General features: G+C 43.7%; 2 protein-coding genes across 3 annotated transcripts in view; one reads left to right on the top strand and one right to left on the bottom strand.

Moving 5' to 3' along the window:
* The window catches only part of LOC146019740 (uncharacterized), a 781,584-nt gene that overhangs the window by 132,589 nt on the left and 627,646 nt on the right, over positions 1-21,349 (top strand). The gene's annotated exons all lie outside the window — the stretch shown is intronic.
* LOC146019730 (uncharacterized) overlaps positions 1-21,349 on the bottom strand; it is a 206,943-nt gene that overhangs the window by 116,780 nt on the left and 68,814 nt on the right. The window contains exon 5 of the mRNA XM_083152243.1: positions 4,942-5,067. Coding sequence (XP_083008369.1) covers positions 4,942-5,067 — 126 coding nt within the window. The remainder of the gene's footprint in view (positions 1-4,941; positions 5,068-21,349) is intronic.

The raw sequence follows: 21,349 nt of genomic DNA on the forward strand, positions 1-21,349 counted from the left end.
AATCCAGAACATTTCTCTACGTGAGAGTAAATTGGACAGATCACGTCCTCGTTCCCCAAGTGTGACCTGTTCGATTCCTTTGTACACGAGTTTCTCTGGATCCGAGTTGTGATGTTCTAGGAAATGTTGCGATACTGTATGTGTTTGGATTTTGTTTTTAATGTTCCTGGCATGTTCCTGAATCCGGGTCTTTAGTGTTCTTTTAGTCTTGTCAATATATTGGAGGCCGCAGGGGTATTCCAACATATAAATAACTGAGGTAGTGTTGCAATTGATGAACTGTTTTATTTTGTAGTCCTTGGTCTTCCCTTTGTTTTGAAATGTTTTTCTGTTGGGATGTAGCAGTCTACAAATGTTACAGTGGCCACATTTGAAAGTACCTATGTATTTGGGCATTGTATTTGTTACAATGGTCTTTTCTTTTAACATGCTTGGTGCTACCATGTCTTTCAAGTTTTTAGATTTCCTGAACACCACTTGAGGACGTGTTGGTAAATGGTCCTTGAGGACTGGGTCCATCATGAGGATGCCCCAATGTGTGTTTAGTGCTGCTTTGATCTTCTTTTTATGATGGTTATAGGTTGTGACAAACTTCACCCCTGGTTTTTGATGTTCTCTTTTGCTGTACTGGAGGATACTGTTTCTGTCAAGATCTTTAGCTCTTCGTTCTGCATTGGTTAGAATGTGTTCCGGATAACCTTTCTCTCTGTCTGCATAGGTGTTCAGTTGGGTATCTCTTTCAGTGTCTGTTTTGCAGTTGCGTGTCAGTCTATGGAACTGTGAGAAGGGTATATTATCTTTTCCACTTTTTGAGATGGCAGCTTTCATAATGTACATAGCTGTTTGTGTCCACGTTTTTGATACATTTTTTTTTGTAATGACTGAATTTCCACTTTTCATCAGCACCAGATCAAGGAACTCCACTTGCTCCATGCTGGTATTGGAGGTGAATGCCAGGTTCAGGTTGTTGTCCCCTATGTACTCCAGGAATTCATTGAATTCAGTCGTTGTCCCACACCAAACATTAAGAATATCATCGATGTACTGTTTAAAAAGAATAATATTGTCCTTAAAACAATGGTTGTTGTAAATAAAATTCCTTTCCCAGTAAACCATCAGTATATATGCCAGTAATATATACATTGCAATGTATATATCACTGGTACCACTGGGCACCAATGTGTTTTTTAAGCCAGCAATATATAGATTGCTGGCACATGACAGCAATCTATATATTACTGATAAGACTGGACAGCAATGTAATATATTTAAACCAGTACATACTGTATATACATAATGGCACCACTGCCCACCAATGTTTATATTTTTATATGCCCACTGCCACCAATGCAGTGAATACAGTATACACTGTATGTTTCTGGCTAGCACTATATATATATATAATGTGATGTGATGATTAAATCATTTACTAAAATTATGGAACAATCATCTACCACACCCGATAAAAGTATAAAATATCCCAATTTAAGTCGGGAAGAACATTTGGCTTTAAAAGCATTGGCAGGGAGGACAGACTTCATTATAAGGGGGGCTGACAAAGGGGGTTCGGTGGTGGTGCAGGACGTTTCCAATTACCATCAGGAATGTATGAGACAACTCTCCAACCGCACCACCTACCACCCCCTAACCAGCGACCATACTAATGTATTCAAGAAAGAATTAAAATCTGTCCAGTGACCAGGGACATATGTCAGCTGATTTGTGCACGGCATTAAATGTGTTCAGTTGTTTTATACGGTCCCCAAAGTGCACAAAACATTGAATAAACCCCCAGGTAGACCTATTGTGTCTGCAGTTGACTCTTTATTTCAGCCAATCGCCATATATTTGGATGCTGTACTCAATCCTTGTATACAACAAATCCCTTTATATGTTAAAGACACCACGGCGGTGCTCCAGACTTTGGACAGTAAGGGTTAATGCCCCAAGATCTCATGATGTGTAGTGCCGACGTTACCAGCCTCTACACCTGTATCCCTCTTGGGGCAGGTGTGGAGGCGGTAGGCCGATTGATCACTGACAACATGCATTATGTAGGGCCCCCTATCAAATTATTTTTGGAATTGCTTATGTTGGTTTTTACGCATAATTATTTTATTTACAATGGCAAATATTATTTACAGGTGGCTGGTTGTGCGATGGGGTCCTCAGTGGCCCCATCATACACCAATGCCTTTATGTATGCTATTGAACAGGATATATTTTATAATGATAATGTACTCAAGCCAGAGATTTTTCTTTATTTGCGATTTATTGATGATTTGATGATTTTTTTGGACAGGGTTCGAAAGACCAACTACTGTATGTGCCTTACTTGATGATTATAACCACACCGACAGTGTGGTCAAACTAACATATGAAGTCAGGGACCATCACATCCATTTCGTGGATATTAATATCATAATACAGGAGGGCATAATTAATACATCTATTTACGTAAAACCAATGGATAGAAACACTATGCTTAAATCTAATAGCTTTCATCCGGTTTCCCTCAAAAAGGGACTCCCTTATTCACAGTTATTAAGAGTCCGACGCAGAACATCAGACCCCGTAGAAACAGACAAAGCCTTAGACAACATGGTTAATAAGTTTGTAGAGAGGGGATATGACTGTCAGGATTTAGTTAAAATGAAAGCTAAAGTATTAGAAATTCCGAGACAACATACCATGGAAGCCCGTCCAAAGAAAAACATGGAGACCACGATTCCGTGGGTTAACAAGTTCACCACCAACACTGATACTGTAATTCGGCAAGCCAAACGTTGGTGGACACTTGTCAACACTGACAATGACTTACCCTCCATTAAGAATTGTAAACTTTTGCCTAGCTACACCAGGGGTAGTAACATACGTGACAAAGTAGTCAAATTAGATGTGACACCATTATTAAACAACCAGCACACACATTTTTTACAACAAAGAACAGGCTGTTATCGTTGCTTGGGGTGTACGACTGGAACACACTCACCCTGTGGAAATCCTTCAAACATCCCCATACAGGCAAAATTATTAACATAAGGACTGCGGTCACCTGCACCACATCGTATGTTATACATATGCTCACATGCCCTTGTGGGATATCTTATGTGGGCAAAACCCAGAGAACTTTTCGTGAATGCAAGGCACAACACTGTAGTGCCATCAAACAAGCACTTGGTGCTGGAAACAGAGATCAGCCAGTTGCCAGGCATTATCCTTGATGAAGCATTGCATCCCTAGTATTAGGGCTATTATAATCGACCATGTTCCACCCACAGCCCGAGGGGGTAATAGAGCAAAAATCCTATTGCAGAAGGAGAGCAAGTGGATATTCTCTTTAAACACCAACTCTCCCCGGGGTTTAAATGAAACCTTAGGGTTACAGTGCTTTTTGTAGTTCTCTCTACCCATTGTGAATATGTGCATTCAGCTATCAGCTTAATCATTATCTCAACATTTCTCATGTATCACTCATATATTTTGTATATTTTTATAAAAAAAAAATGTATATATTTTTTGTATATACACTTTTCTATGTTTACATTTTTTCATATTTTGTAAATAACAGCAGTATAAGTACTCAGTTATCAGGTGGTTCAGTTCACTAGGATGTAATCTGGCATGATTCATGGTTATGTATATATAGTTGTATACAAGATGTCCGTGATATACACGTTTAGACGTCATATAAACTGTATTGTTTTTAATGTTCATGTATTTTAAATGTGCCCGAGTTTCATAAATGTCTTGGCTCACATATTGTTGTTTAATAGCACTGATGTACATTCTATTGATTGGTTACAAGCAACACAGCAACAAAGGCTGAGTGATGTCACTGCCCGGCGCCGCTGACTCACATTTGTGGGCCAAGACGGAGGATTCCAGATGGGAACTTCCGGGTTCTGCGGCAGCGCCGGACAGGTGAGAATGCTTATGATTTTAATTGTTTTACTCTTTGCTGGCTATATATTGTATATGATTTGTATTGCCATTTTATCCTTGAGTCCCTGAAGACGGGGGATCTTTCCCCAAAACGCCGTTGGGCGCAATAAAGGAATTTTACATCTATTGAAAGTCTGTGGAGTGAAGCTGATTTATTTCTAGTATAGTAAAAATCGCCCATAGACCCATAGACAAATCACTTAGTCAAAGTCTCTCACTAGCAGAACTCTCTCCGTGTGTACACCCCTTTAGAGCAAATTATTAATAATATATTTACCAAATGTATTTCTAAAAGCTTATACCCAATCTGATCGGCTGCACCTGTTTGAGGCTCTTTAGGTATCATAAGCACATGAATATGGAGTGAAATTCTAGCTATCTCTGTAATATGCTTTAAATAAAACAGATATATACCGCGGTGCCTACCTCAAACGTAAATATCAAGACTAGTGTTCCTCTAGGGCGTCTGGATGTCCCCCAAAAATTGGTGCATCGACAGGAAACTGTCAATTGCCACCTGGTTCCTGTTGATGCACCAGTTTTGAGGTGGGGGGCACCAGACAGCCTACAGGGAACGCTACATTTAATAGATTGTATATATCCTTCAAAAACTGTGTCCACCTAGGGTGTCTGGTGCCCCACTCATCTGCTACAACTGAAGGATCTGCCAATACTTCTAGCAGGCTCTGTGGGTCCACCATAAAAGCCTCTCCCCTCTGGTGCACCAGGCTACAGTACACATTGGAGGAATGAGAGGAGGAGATCACATGCACAGAGGAGCGTCCAATGCCAACTGCAGATGGTGTTCTGTATAGGCTTCATATGAAAAACAACTTTTCCCACCTTAATGAATTTGACAAAGCCAGTTCCCCCATCAAGGTTTATGGGTGTTATGCAGTGTTCATTAATACAGGTGATAGGTGTGATAAATAGGGACCAGAACATTACAATACCTTGTGCTGACCTACAGTATAATCTACTTTGACCCGCACTGACCTTGCATTCTTCCTACTTCCTTTCCTTTCTGTACCAATTGAACTTGGCTTGCTTCGGATCCCTTTCCATACTGTGTCCTCTCATCTTGGCTTATCCGTGGTTCCCTTGTCTGTGTTGGCTGGGCGTCTGCAGACAGGAATGAAAGCAGGATAAACCTACATTAGTAAATGAAATGATCATATTAATCTGACAACGACCATCTCTCCAGGGTTTGGTTGTAGTTTGTCGAGAGAAATGACGCACCTCATTGATGGATGTTGGGTGCTATCATCCTTTACCACGGGGTTGGCGGAGACTGTGAACAGAAGCATGGAGTGTAGTTTACCAGTAGGAACCCATGCATAAAGGTTTGAGCTTCCTGTGTCTGACACGCAGGTCACAGGCCACAGTCTGGGTTCCTGGTTATGGTGGTTGGTATGCACTAGAGATGATACTGGCAGTACAACAATAGGGGTAAGTCTGGGCTTACTGGGCAGCTACCCATCGGCCCCTAGACCCTAGGGGCCTCTGAACAGGTGCAATCTGGGCTGGGAGTATTTACTTCTCACTCCGATGCCTCTAGATCTGCTTGGGAGGCAGTTGGAGAATGTCAGATCTAATTGTGAATTACACAGTGTCTGGGAACTCCCTTTTATAGGTGGAGATTAAAATCTGGTGCCAAATATTAGTCACATTTAGGCAAAACTGAGCCCTTAAGTCTGAGTTTGTGTGCATCTCTAAGAGAGCTGCGACCACCAGACTCTGAGGAGCTGCTGCCAGAGGGAGAGGAAGTCAACCGTATGGAAGGGCTACAGCAATGGTGCCGGAGTCTTTAGGTCCACCGCCTTGCATACCAGCAGTGCTGGTCCCAGTAAGTGAGTGCCATATTCAAGAACCACTGTGAAAAGAGAAGACCATCTTGTCCCCACCTACAGTCCTACTTACTGTCTTGTCCTAAACAGTTAATTAAAAGTCTTTATTTAAGAAATATTTGAACAATTAGCTCAAGTTGTGCCTTGCATTTACAATGAACATTATGGGGGAAATTTACTAAAGGAAATTTGTAAAAAAATAGATGTATTTGTATCCAGAAATACACTTATTTTTGACATTTACTATCCCGAAAATACAGCAATTCGTATTCTTATTGATGTGCTATCAATATGAATAGGAATTGCCGTATATTCGGGATAGTAAATGTCAAAAATAAGTTTATTTCTGGATACAAATATACCTATTTTTTACAAATTTCCTTTAGTAAATTTCCCCCTATATCATATTGCACTATATTTGCCTAGAGCAAGTGCAGTAAGAGCAAAATAATTCCCCTCCCCTCTCACAGCTCTTACTGGCGCCACTTACTTAGGTGACACCTAGCGCAGAGGGAGGGAAACAATGATCGTGCTGCAGGTGCGCTGCTATTAAAAAGAGTCCTTAGAGGGCAGGCCGTGAACTGGCCAATAGAGCTGTGGCCTCGGAGCCTAAGTTAAGTTTCAGAAACTCCAGGTGTTCTGGAGATGTTGGGCTGCCCCAGAGATTGCCCGTTTGAGATGCCAGCTCCTACACTGTGATAGGAGCCTGGTGCTGCAGGTAATGTTACAGTTCAGCATCCGGCTCCTATTAATGAGCAGGAGCCGGCACTTTGGTGTCACTGCTCAGTGGGTGATAGCTGGGTGTGGGCAGCACCCCTGTAGCGACGCCACTGGTTGCATGGATGTACAAGGGTGGGTGGACAGACTTAAAAGGGTAAAAGAGACAAAAAGGCGGAGACATGAGAGGGAAAGAAGGGGGACAAACTCGATGGAGCGAGATGCAGAGAAGGGGGATGGGGCAGAGATGCCGTTGTGGGGAAAGACACCGGGAAATATTCTGTATATAGACATTTATTTAGTATTTTGTATACAGTAGTAGCAGCCTCCCCATTCTGACCAGCTTACATTAGGCAACTTGCAAATTTATACACAGGGTATATTATATGGAGATTTTCCAAGTTATGCTCCATATACAGACGCAGTAAAATGCTGCGATCTGCAGGTCTAAGGTAAAGGGGTGGGGCTAATTTACTAAGATGTGTATTCTACTTCACATGTGGTGTTGCTATGGGCAACCAATCAGATTCTGTCTATCTTCTAGAGCAGTGGTGGCAAACCTGTGGCTCTTGAGCCTCATGCGGCTCTCCCCCTTGTAAAGTGCGGCTCCTGCTCCCACTGCTGCTCGCCGCCCACCGTCTGTCCCAGTCTCCCCTGCTGCCGGTTCCCTGAATCCCTTCTCCTTCTTAGGGGAGGAGAGCACGCATTGCGCATCTCTCCTACCCCTTACTGTGCATCCTTGTGACTGGGCCGTCCGCCAATCAGAGCTCGTGGGCCAGCTGCCAATCAGGAGCCGGCCAGTGAGCTTTGATTGGTGGGCGGCCCAGTCACAGGGAAGTGAGGGGGAAGGAGACGCGCGGTGTGCTGTGCTCTCCTCCCATCGGTGACATGACAGGAAGACTGCAGGGGGACACCAGACTGTCCTCTCCCCGCCTGGCAGCAGCAGCAACAGCGGTGAGTGCTGCTGCTGGGAAATAGCAGTTTGTGGCACTGTGGGGGCATAGCAGTTTGTGGCACTGTGGGGGCATACCAGCTTTTTGGCACTGTGGGGGCATACCCGGCACCGTGTGGTGCATACCTGGCACTGTGGGGGGCATATGTGTATCTGGCACTATTGGGGGCATATGTATATATGGCACTGCACTATTGGAGGCATATTTGTATCACACCCACCCAAGGGGTCAAAATAGACTACGCCCCTTTTTTTGGCGCATGCGCCTTCGGCGCGCGCATGATGTCGGCTCTTTAGCTTGACTACCGATATTTTTCGGCTCTTTACCTCTGACTGGTTGGCCACCCCTGTTCTAGAGGGTGCAAAATAAATACGAAGGATGCCCCAATGTTTGTTTAGTGCTGCTTTCATGTTCTTTTCATGATGGTTATAGGTTGTGACAAACTTCACCCCTGGTTTTTGATGTTCTCTTTTGCTGTACTGGAGGGTACAGTTTCTGTCAAGATCTTTGGCTCTTTGTTCTGCATTGGTTAGAATGTGTTCCGGATAACATAGTTACATAGTAGGTAAGGCTGAAAAAAGACTTGCGTCCATCTAGTTCAACCTGGTATAGATATCCATTGCTGATTTGGTAGGTTCTGGTATTTTACAGACAGATTATATTTCTTATTTGTACCCATGGATGTTTTTCTCCAGTAAATGTTTGTCCAACTTTGCCTTGAACGCATTTAATGAGCCAGCCGTTACCACCTCTCTGGGAAGAGAGTTCCAGAGTTTGACTGTTCTGACCGTAAAGAAATTCTTTCTACTAGCTGAATGAAATCTTTTTTCTTCTAATCTATACTCATGCCCTCTTGTCCTAGATTCCTTTCTAGTAGAAAAGAGGGTGCGTGACAGTTCCTTATATTGGCCCTTGATATACTTGTACATGTTGAGCATGTCCCCCCTTAAACGTCTCTTTTCTAATGTAAATAGTCCCAAATTTAATCTCTCCCCGTAGCTTAAATTCTCCATTCCCCTAATAAGCTTTGTTGATCGCCTTTGGACTTTTTCTAATTCTATGATGTCCTTTTTATAGTGTGGGGCCCAGAACTGTACTCCATACTCTAGGTGAGGTCTCACCAATGCTTTATATAGTGGCATAATTACCCTCGAGTCCCTAGTTTCCATTCCCCTCTTAATACATGCCAGAATTTTGTTGGCCTTTTTTGTAGCTACATTACAATGGGCACTACATCCTAGTTTGCTGTCTATTTGGACTCCTAGATCCTTTTCAAGTATGGAATTACCCAGTTCCTCTCCGCTAAGGTTGTAACTTGCACACTGGTTGTGTCTCTCTCTGAATCTGTCTGCATAGGTGTTCAGTTGGGTATCTCTTTCAGTGTCTGTTTTGCAGTTGCGTGTCAGTCTATGGAACTGTGAGAAGGGTATATTATCTTTCCACTTTTTGAGATGGCAGCTTTCATAATGTACATAGCTGTTTGAGTCCACGTTTTTGATAAAAAAAATTGTAATGACTGAATTTCCACTTTTCATCAGCACCAGATCAAGGAATCCCACTTGCTCCATGCTGGTATTGGAGGTTAATGCCAGGTTCAGGTTGTTGTCCCCTATGTACTCCAGTAATTCATTGAATTCAGTCGTTGTCCCGCACCAAACAATATGAATATCATCAATGTACCGTTTAAAAAGAATAATATTGTCCTTAAAATGATGGTTGTTGTAAATAAAATAAAATAAACAGAGCTTTAGAAAATAGTTACAAGATTTTACAATGATTTTAAAAGTACACACAAGTTTAAATGCAATTTCAGAAATAAAATAAAAGGGAAAAATGACAGAACCGTATCTTACACTTAAATACAGATCCTGACGTGGGGGGGTTCTCCACAAGAAATCTCTGGTCGCTTACAGCCTGTTTGCTAGACCCCCAGGTAGTGACCCTGACTATCCCAAGGTACAGAGGTTTTATCTGCAGCCTCCCTCATCCCTCCCACCCTTGGGATTTTTAACCATTCCCTTGCTGAGCCTAGTGAAGGTCCCTAGATATAGGATATTTCCCATAAAGAATTTGTCCCTGCTTTGAAGTAGATTTTATACATTCATCAAGTGATAAGAGGTAATTTAGTGGAGGGCCAGAGCAACTTTGGCCTGTTGGCTGGACACTATTGCTCTCCCCCCCAATTTGGTTTATGAGGGGTCTCAGATGTTTATCTTACATCCTAACTCCAGAGGAGTCCACAGATGTCAACCAGAGGGAATACAGGCCTCAAACTCAAACCAGGGTCACCTACAGTTTACCCACATAATAAAAGACCTGTCCTGATTCCAATACTCACAGGAGACATACCTTTACAACAATATCAGTCATACATTGATCAAACAGATAATCATAACAGGAGGCATACGTTAATTTGATCGATCACCTGATCTGATTGTTAAACCTCCCCCTTTTAAAATGGCGCACAGAGGCGGTGACCCACGTCACCGTCTCATCAGTGCGCTATTAACTACATCACCTGGACAGGTAGCAGTGGTCTCTGTGCTGAGACAGACTGCCACTGATTCTGCTGAATTTGTACAAACACTTTCTTATACTTGACGTCTGTCATGGGACCACCGGATGCCATAGTCGTGGCTAGGATGGGCAATGGGCATAGTCCCTGTCCCTCTCGCAGGAGATGGAAAACTAAAAGCACACAGGTGTCCTCGAACCCATAGTCTGTGAGCACACTGATATAGTGGGAGCTGTGTCCATCCTGGCTGGTATTGACACAGCCCACCACAGCTGTGCGTCGGACTCCTGGACACGGATTCTCCCCTGCAGCTGTCAGTTTGTCCTTACTCACTGAGATCAGTACCAGACCATTCCGCCACACCCAAAATGGCCATCCCCCTGGGACTCGTAACTCGGCACGTTTAACTATACCACAGGTGTAGGGCATTCTCCCAGCACTATATACAGACTTAAAAATGTCTTCCCAGCACCTCTCCTGAGCTGACTGACCCCCCCACCCCTTCACTGGGGGGAAGGTCCACTCACTCAACACCTCACACCTCATCCTTTTGTGAGGAGATTCGCTCTCTGTGTCTGTGTGTGTGAATTGTGAAGGGGGGCACGTTTCTGCAAGGGGGAATACCAGCAGGTCATTGTCCCCTGTCTTGGGAACATCCAAGCTCAGCCTTTCCGAGGTTAATGGAGCTGAGTTTACCTGTGCTTCGCGGGCCCTCCTACCCTTCTGGTTACACACAGCAGCTTCCCTACTAGCCACTGGCTCTATTCCTGAAACAACCCTTTCACTGTACCCAGGGGTATCTTTCCCACTTCCCAGGTATGGGGCAGCCGCAGTAGGAGTTGGCTCACCTGGTACGTTCAGAGCAGCCTGTGCAGGGTTGATTCTCAGTTCTGCGTGGAAAGCCAAGCTTTCCATGGCAGTCCAGGACCCCTTCCTGAGCCTGACCTTCCCTCCCAGGTGCCACTGAGGTTCTCAAGAGAGGCATCCGTTATCCAGTGACGCTGGAAAAATGCACTCTCTGGAGGATTCTCAGTGTCTGGAGGGAACCCCTGCTGTGTTCCTGTATCTGTGTTTGTGTGGCTACAGTAAGGAGGGGGATTTGGGGGGAAAGCTGCAGTAAGGGACACTCTCTCCCTATCTGACAGGTCTACAGTGCACACAGGACCCACCGGGTCACTTATTATACCTGGTACCACATTTCCCACAGTAGCGCAAGACATCACATTATCAACAGTAACATCAATATCATAACCTGGGGAGACATCCTGCAATACCTGCAAATTAGCCTGTGCATCTTCCACAACACATGGGGCCCATCCTGCTGGCTTACAATTGCACCATGGCAAACCCGCTATATCTGGATCCCATTGTCTCTGAGCAGGAATGGGGTTATCTGAGCATGTTGTCACCATTAACTTATTGGCAGGTACATGCTCTGCCTGCAACCAACTCATATCTGTCCCATTTGTGCAATTAGCATCCCCTGGCCCCATTTCACAACCAGACATCACTGGAAGAACAGGGTTAACTTCTAGCACAGCAACATGAATGACATCACCAGCAGCACTCCTACCACTGGTGAGTGAGGGTGTCTCATTCCCAACTAGATTAGGGCATTCGTTTAACCCCACAAACTGGCAAGGATTACCCACTATACCTGTCTCTAACTCACCCTCCACCTCCACCGAAGGTACGGCACTATCACAGATCATCCCAGGGGCTTCACACAAAATAACAACATTGCAATGTTCAGCATGGTTACATACTACCTGAGATGCATCATATGGTTCGGAAGGGTTAGCGACAGTGGGGACAACATTGACAGATATGTGTGGAGTTAATAAAAGTCCCACATCAGTAGTCCCACACATACTTGTGTGCATACAGTCAGAAAGTCCCATTCCTATTTCCGACATAGTCTCTTCCCTGCATACTTTCACTATGCAGTCAGCCTCTTCCGGCAACAAATCTGGAGCCACGGGTGGGAACATGCTGCTCACATCTTCCAGCAGTTTAAACTGGGTCTTGTGAGGTGATGTCTCCGGAGCAGGTTCCACAACGATTGTAGCAGGCTTGGGTACCATTTCCATGAGGGAAACCCTGGTAGGCTGTGTCATTGGTTCCATAGCTGGTGATAGAAGCTGTTCTAGGTGATTCCTTTCAGCATCTGTCCAGCGGCACTGCTCTTTCCACCATGGAGTATCAAGCTTTTTACAATCATAAGCATATTGCTGCGCTATTTCAAAACAGTCCGTCAGGTCTCTCAGCAGCAACCAAGGAGTCGCATCGGGACCCCAGGTTAGAAACTCAGCACGATACATGCCGAAAACATTGTGCTGATCGTTTCGTGCATAGGTGAGCCGCTTGATCATCTCCCTGCGGGAATTGTTGGGGCAGAAGATACCTTGCAGCTGACATTCTGTAGTGAGTTCTTCTGGGCTCATAAGGCTAAACGGATAATCATCACCATATGGGTCAGAATACTCACTGGGCTCTTCTGGTGCTGTAGCGGATTGGTACTCTGCAGTCTCCCTGACTGCCACACATCCTACAGCCTCCCTGGTGCTAGCAGAGATGTCAGCTCTCTGAGCACCGGCTGTAGTGTCCAGGGACAGCTCATTATTCACAACCAAGCTGACACTCACTTGGCTTCCTCTGTCTGCTTCCAAGACAGGGAACTGTGCATGACGCGGTCCGGTGAAATTCGCGTCAGCGGTCATTTGGGACCTCTGTCCCTTGTTAAACTCCCCATGATTGATAACAGAGTCCACACCATGATCCAACACATTATTTACTTCCGCAGACAGTAAAAGTTCAGTACGAAGCCCATCTCCTGCTAACTCAGTAGCCACGGCAGATAAAGTCTCACGTAAAGGTTCGCCATAATGATGCCCTGTATCATCCTCCACTGGTTCACCGACAGTGATCAGCCCTCCGAGCCTCACCAGTTCCAACTGGTACTCGCGCTCGGCCTGACGCTCTGCAGCCTCACGTACAGCTTTGCGCTCCTCAGCCTCTCGTATGGCTTTGCGCTCCGTAGCCTCTCTGTCCACATTCTTCATTTGCCTGCTAGCAGCTAGAAGGTCGCTCTGCAGTGTAGACTTGCTGGGTCCAGCAGAAGGGTTTAACCCTGGCGCGGCATCGTTTGTACTGTCCAGTGCTGACTGAGCCCCTGGGGTAGGATTGTCCATGGACTGGTTTCCTCCAGCAGCTAGAGTCCGATCATCATCCACTAGTGCCTGAATCAAACGTTTTCTACTCTGGCCAGACCAAGGGATATTCCTCTGAAAACACACGACCGCCAGGTCATCTCTCCTCATCTGCTTGTAATCCGCCATCTCACACTTGTCAAATAAAATGATAGGAAAGAAAAACAAGAGAAGGGAGGGAACAGAAATTGCATCCACTGTGTGACTTTTAAAACTATAGTAAAGCCAAAAATGCATACAAAATAGACAGCGCAGAATGGACACTCAATAACCCATTGATTAAAATTGTAATCTGTTTATTTAGTATAAATCTCTTAGAATTATAAACAAATTTTAAAAAGAGGTCACCGGCCGGTGGGGTTCATACAATACATAGCATTTTTCACAAAATGACATAAAAAATATATATAATAAAATAAAATAGAAAAAATAGGAGCAGCATTCAATAATGACTCATTCCTGCTTGGATAAGCATACATAGGGTTAATTGCTTGTTAAAGCAGGGTTAGATGGAATCAGGATTTTTGCCAAAAGGCTGTTAATTGACAGGTTGTTATGCTGTGCTGCCTGCACAGACCTTGCTTTCAGCAGCTTGATATTAGATTAGTCAGTCAGCCATGCGTTTTGGTTAAAGTTAGTGACAAATTAGGCACATATAAGCAGAAAGAAACAAGCAAACAGGTATACTTATGCTTTGTTCTGCAGCTCGTGGAATGCTGTGTATTTGTAATCCACTTGGGTAATGAAAACTTGCTCTGCCTTCTGAGGAAGCCGCTGACGAAAGAGAGGCGGGGAAACACGTCATCAGCCCCTGTTTTACACGAGAGGCATGAAAGGCATCGCTGTGGGGTACTTGGAAGCCGGAGAGTTCTAGATATAGCTGAAGGCAATTCGAGCAAACCAGCTGGGAACACCACTCAAGGCAGAGCAAGTTTTCATTACCCAAGTCGATTACAAATACACAGCATTCCACGAGCTGCATAACAAAGCATAAGTATACCTGTTTGCTTGTTTCTTTCTGCTTATATGTGCCTAATTTGTCACTAACTTTAACCAAAACGCATGGCTGACTGACTAATCTAATATCAAGCTGCTGAAAGCAAGGTCTGTGCAGGCAGCACAGCATAACAACCTGTCAATTAACAGCCTTTTGGCAAAAAGCCTGATTCCATCTAACCCTGCTTTAACAAGCAATTAACCCTATGTATGCTTAACCAAGCTGGAATGAGTCATTATTGAATGCTGCTCCTATTTTTTCTATTTTATTTTATTATATATATATATTTTATGTCATTTTGTGAAAAATGCTATGTATTGTATGAACCCCACCGGCCGGTGACCTCTTTTTAAAATTTGTTTATAATTCTAAGAGATTTATACTAAATAAACAGATTTAAATTTTAATCAATGGGCTATTGAGTGTCCATTCTGCGCTGTCTATTTTGTATGTATTTTTGGCTTTTTTGGTTTAAGAAGGGTTGAGTATCCCTTCTAGGATAGCAGCAAGGACAACTACTAGCCCTGTCTGTTTTTTCCTGTGCTTGGTTTATAGTTTTTTCTGTTGTTTCTAACTATAGTAAAGCTCTGAGTTCTGATTCTGGTGATGTGGTATTTCGCACAAAATTCTACCCACACTCACTTAAGTTCTTAAAGAGAAAAATTAATTCTCCATCCCACCGCTTGCCGCCAAATGTCACGGACCCCCCGGTCGCCTGCTCCGATACGTCAATCTGAGCAGCTCCGGCCGTGACTGGGGTTCACTTTGGACTCTCGGGTCCTTTACTTGAGGTACACTGCCACCAGCCAAAACCTGATTTTAGCGCTTGAAACTGCGCAAGGGGTGGCTTGGCTCGCACCTGACCGCACAATACAATACACAAATGGTAACACGCTGGAACGTTCTCTTCTGAGGCTAATGAGTCTTAAGAACACAGAACCAGGACTGAGAATATGTATTATTTATTCCTAGAAATACTACAGAGCTTTAGAAAATAGTTACAAGATTTTACAATGATTTTAAAAGTACACACGAGTTTAAATGCAATTTCAGAAATAAAATAAAAGGGAAAAATGACAGAACCGTATCTTACACTTAAATACAGATCCTGACGTGGGGGGGTTCTCCACAAGAAATCTCTGGTCGCTTACAGCCTGTTTGCTAGACCCCCAGGTAGTGACCCTGACTATCCCAAGGTACAGAGGTTTTATCTGCAGCCTCCCTCATCCCTCCCACCCTTGGGATTTTTAACCATTCCCTTGCTGAGCCTAGTGAAGGTCCCTAGATATAGGATCTTTCCCATAAAGAATTTGTCCCTGCTTTGAAGTAGATTTTATACATTCCTCAAGTGATAAGAGGTAATTTAGTGGAGGGCCAGAGCAACTTTGGCCTGTTGGCTGGACACTATTGCTCTCCCCCCCAATCTGGTTTATGAGGGGTCTTAGATGTTTATCTTACATCCTAACTCCAGAGGAGTCCACAGATGTCAACCAGAGGGAATACAGGCCTCAAACTCAAACCAGGGTCACCTACAGTTTACCCACATAATAAAAGACCTGTCCTGATTCCAATACTCACAGGAGACATACCTTTACAACAATATCAGACATACATTGATCGAACAGATAATCATAACAGGAGGCATACGTTAATTTGATCGATCACCTGATCTGATCGTTACAGCCCACATGTAATTTTCTTTCCAAATTAGGTTCTCCATGATGTTTAGTACTGAGGTAGTATCTTTTAGGAAGGATGGAAGGTTCATGACATGTGGACGTAAAAATTTATCAGCATATTCTGAAAGGTGAGATGTCAGGGAATCGATACCAGCCACAATAGGCCTACCCGGGGGATTTTGCAGACATTTGTGTATTTTCGGAAGATAATAGTTGTGGTTGGGTTGGTGTGAAGCAGGTATTGGTATTCATCCTTTTTCAGGGTCCCGTTCCTCAAACCCTTGAGTAAGGTGGTACAGAGTTCTTCTAAAAAGCTATCTTTGGGATCCTGTGATAGTGGGATATAGGATGATGTGTCTCTTAATAGTCTTCTCGCTTCTGCTTCATATGCTGATCTATCCATAATCACCAATCCACCACCCTTATCAGCTGATTTTATAACTATTTGATCGTTGTCACGCAGAGTTTTTATCGCTTCTCTTTCTTTGCCTTTGAGATTCTTTTTCGATATACCAGGTTCTTCTTCGATGCATAGTTCCTTTTTCACTGCTTCGTAAAATGTCCCAATTTATGGTCCTTTGGACTCTAGGGGATAAAATTTGGAGGAAGGTCTCAGACCGGATCTCGAGTTATTTTCGTGGTTCTGTATTATTGCATCCTCTTTTCTTAGGAAGTGTCTCTTCAGTGTCAATTTCCTGGTAAACTTGTTGATGTCGATGAATGTGTCGAACCGACTTTTTCCTTTAGTAGGTGCAAATGGCAATCCTCTGTTGAGAAGGCTAGTTTCTTGGTCTAAAAGGGTATGTTTAGAAAGATTGAAGATGCCTTTTGGGGTTACTGGTTTTGGTTTAAGGTTCTACTCTTCTGGTAACTTCTGTTTGTTCCTTCCACTGCCTCTGCATCCTCTTCTTCCTCCAGTCTTCTTTTTAGGGGGGAAAGCATGATTCACTTTCTTTATAATGGCAGTGGTTGTTAGGTCCTTGATGCGAGTACTCGTACCTGGGGATAAAAAAGATTTTCTTCCAGTAAGAGGGGAATTATTCCTCAATGATAAAAGTTGATTAGTTGTGTGCACTGGTTTGTGTATTCTGGTTTCCCAGGCAACATTTTCGTTTTTCCTGCCTGTATATCTTGCTTGTTGCTAATTGGAAGTGCGACCAGTGTTAGGGTGTGTTTTGAAATTTTTGCTCCCTTTTTTCACTTTGTTATTTTCATAGTCCAGTTTGTCCCTGTTGAACTTTTTCTCCTTGTTCCCTCTCACTTCAGTTTCTATACGTTCAAGTTTCTTATTTAAGACTTTGTCATTGATGGCAAAATTCTCCTCGTCTTTGTGTGTTGATAATCTTGTTGCTGCTTCCTTGATCTCTGTTTCTAAAGTAGCTAGTACATTTTTCTTTTCTGTTATTAGGAGCTTCATGAGGTCGATTGAACACTTGTGTAGTGCTTGGTCCCATTCCTTCATGAATTCAGGGTTGTCCATACCAAAGGTAGGTTGTTTCATAAGCCTGAGCCCTTTAGGGATTCGATTGACACTCACATAGTGTTCCAAGCCTTTTATGTCCCACCAGGTTTGGACTTCTTTGGAAAGAAGTTTCTTCATATTCCAGAATAGATTATCTAGATCAGGGGTGGCCAACCAGTCAGAGGTAAAGAGCCGCAAAATATCGGTAGTCAAGCTAAAGAGCCAACATCATGCGCGCGCCGAAGGCGCATGCGCCAAAAAAGGGGCGTAGTCTATTTTGACCCCTTGGGTGGGTGTGATACAAATCTGCCTCCAATAGTGCCAGATACACATATGCCCCCCACGGTGCCAGGTATGCACCACACGGTGCCGGGTATGCCCCCACAGTGCCAAAAAGCTGGTATGCCCCCACAGTGCCACAAACTGCTATGCCCCCACAGTGCCACAAACTGCTATGCCCCCACAGTGCCACAAACTGCTATGCCCCCACAGTGCAAATTTTCCAGCAGCAGCACTCACCGTTGTTGTTGTTGCTGCTGCTGCCAGGCAAGGAGAGGACAGTCTGGTGTCCCCCTGCAGTCCTCCTGTCATGTCACCGATGGTAGGGAGAGCACAGCACACCGCGCGTCTCCATCCCCCTCACTTCCCTGTGACTGAGACGCCCACCAATCGAAGCTCGCTGGCCGGCTCCTGATTGGCTGCTGGCCCACGAGCTCTGATTGGTGGACGGCCCAGTCACAAGGATGCACAGTAAGGGGTAGGAGAGATGCGCGATGCACGCTCTCCTCCCCTCAGAAGGAGAAGGGATTCAGGGAACCGGCAGCAGGGGGGACTGGGAAAGACGGTGGGCGGCAGGCAGCAGTGGGAGCAGGAGCCGCACTTTACAAGGGAGAGAGCCGCATGAGGCTCAAGAGCCACAGGTTGGCCACCACTGATCTAGATCATCTCTGTTATTGATTGGGGTTGTGTCCCTTCCCTCATTCAATATTTTCTGACATGCATCACTTCTGTTCTTGACCCTCTCATTCCCTCTAAACATGCTGTCTTAGGGGGATGGGGTCTGGAATCGAGGCTGCTTAATCCCTAGCAAGAGAGAATGTATGGATACCCAAAAGAGAGGGGGTTCAGCGCCAAGATGTAGTACACAGATTTTTTTTTTTTTAAATGTGGATGTGGTGTCCATAAATAATAAGTAAAGCACTCCCCACTAACAATGGGTGTCTGCACAAGACTAAAAAAGAGGGACGGTGGTGGACCGTCTCTATAGAAGAAATAGATATTTAAAAAGGGGTATGGAACTCGGCGATCCGTGCTTAAAGGTACATGACTGGACAAACAATGACTATGTCAAAGATACTTATTTATTACAAGAAAACAATTGGTGGGAATAGGGGTTTCACAGCAATCAAAAAAATTGATAAATTTAGCACATAAAAAATGGTACAATAATATATATATATATATATATATATATATATATATATATATATATATATATATATATATATATATATATATAGTTAGGCAGTTAGAGGCAAGCACACCAATAGATTTTGAAGCAGTAAAAAGTCTTTATATAGAAATTTGCAGGCAGGTCCAACAAGCAGTACAAGGGTAACTTCAGGCAAAAACAGGAATGGAAATCCATACTTTACTGTCATAACAAGTAGAAGACTGCAGGGACGCCATGTTCAAAGAGCTCTACAGCTGTTTCGGTGTGAGGTCCACCGTCATCAGGAGCGTACTGAACTGGCTCACCGTGCGTGTCTTTATACCAACCAACATTAGAACAACAAGCGGTCTCACCTGTGTGTGTGAGAGCCGCGAGCGAATCAGATACTCACAGCACATATTCCCGTGTTCAAAACTCCCCGCCTTCCGGAAGCAACCTGACGCGGCCAAGGCAACAGCCCAAGCACGCTTCAGTCACCTTGGAGACAACTGGATACGTCACAGGAAGTGACGCGACGCAGATCCCGGCTTACGCCTGGACACCGCGCTCGTCACTATAGCAACGCAGGACAGCGTCTTCTGTCTCACTGGGCGCTGTACCCAATCCACATCAGGTAGCAGCGCTGGCGATCGACAGTGTTAGCCATCACACGATCCGTCAGATCAGGCTAGGAGGCTGGACCTTGTAACCAAGGGACAGTCTCTGTCGCCGTTACTTCACTAGATCGCCCAGCTGGGAGGAACAGGATTAGGGGGCAAAGTAGAGAGAGATAAATAATGAATTATTGCTCCGTGTTGGTGGTTTTAAGACTTGCACGTAGTACATAAGCATTGTAAAAGCATGTTGGATATACAGTCAGCAAATACTATAACAAAAGGAAGACACAAAAATATGGAAGAAATACAAAATATCAAAAATGTCAAAAAGCATTATAGAAAACAGTGATAGGATAAATCTTCATTTAAACCAGTTGGTGATGTACAGTCCAATTTGTGAATCCAGTAACTTTCCTTCTGGAGTAGTAGTTTACCTCGATCACCTCCTCTTCTCAGAGGCGGGACATGATCGATGGGGATAAAACAAAAGTCTTTCAAACAATGATTTTTTTGAACAAAATGTCTTGCTACAGGTGGGGTATTGGTATCCACGGACGAGAAGGCTTTTTTAATGGATGAGCGATGCATTCCAATTCTTTCTTTTAGAGTTCTGATTGTTTTCCCGATATATACAAGAGAGCAGGGGCAAATGATGGCATAAATGATAAATCGACTGTCACAATCCAGATGGTATTTAATTTCATAACGGATGGATGACACCGGATGGACAAAGTGTGTGCCAGTTCTGATAAACTGGCAGTTGACGCAATGAGTACATTTGAAGCTGCCATTTTTGGGGCTTAGCCAGGTGTGCTTTTTGATGGGTTCCAAATCAGATTTAGCAACAATGTCTTTCACATTGCGACTTTTTTTATAACAAAAAAGCGGAGATTCTTTGCAGACTTGTCCCAAAGTGGCATCAGTTTGGAGAATGTGCCAATTTTTTAACATTATTTCACGAATTTTATTTGAAGCTATGGAATAGGTGGAGACAAATGTCAATCTTTCAGTTTTGGTGGTGGTACTCCTGGGCAACAACAAATCATCCTGCTTCATAGACATACATTGATTAATGGCTTCCTCTATCTCATGGTGAGGATAACCCCGTACAATAAACTTATTGCCCATCTCTTGTAGAGCATCATATAATTTATCAGAATCTGACGTTATGCGTACTGCTCTCATTAATTGAGACAGAGGCAAACCACGTTTCAAGGGACGCGGGTGGAAACTGTCATTGTCAAGGAGAGTATTTTTATCGGTCGGTTTCCTAAAGATTTGTGTGCGTAATGCACCACCATCCTTAGTAATGCAGACATCAAGAAAATTAATGGTAACATCGCTAAATGATAAAGTAAACCTTATTGAAGTAGCTAAGGCATTAAGTTGATCAACAAACTTAGTCAGAAGTCTAGCACCACCAGTCCAAATCAAAAATAAATCGTCAATATAACGAACATAAAAAAATATATATTTAGAGAATATACTATTGGCCATAATATGCTGATTTTCATACATATGCATATAGAGGTTTGCATAGGCTGGGGCCATATTGGACCCCATGGCCGTTCCCTGTAACTGTAGAAAAAATGCATTTTCAAATAAAAAATAATTTTTGGTTAAAACGATTTCCATCAATAATAACAAAAAATTTACATTAGGGCCGGTGTAATAAGGACTGGTGGTAACTAGACTCCTGACTGCATCAAGCCCATCAGAGTGTTTGATATTCGTATATAAACTTGTCACATCCAATGTGACAAGTATCGAGGAGGCAGGAATTGTACCCAATTGTTTGATTTTAGTAAGAAAATCTGACGTATCTCTCAGATAAAAGGCAGTATTTAGTACAATAGGCTGTAACCAGTAATCAACATACTGGGATAATGGCTGGCAGAGAGAACCACAAGAGGAGACGATCGGGCGGCCTGGAGGATTGATTAGCGTTTTGTGGATTTTAGGCAATACATAAATAA

Source organism: Crinia signifera, chromosome 7 (genome assembly GCF_055691185.1).
Source record: "Crinia signifera chromosome 7, ASM5569118v1, whole genome shotgun sequence".
NCBI classification, from domain to species: Eukaryota; Metazoa; Chordata; class Amphibia; order Anura; family Myobatrachidae; genus Crinia; species Crinia signifera.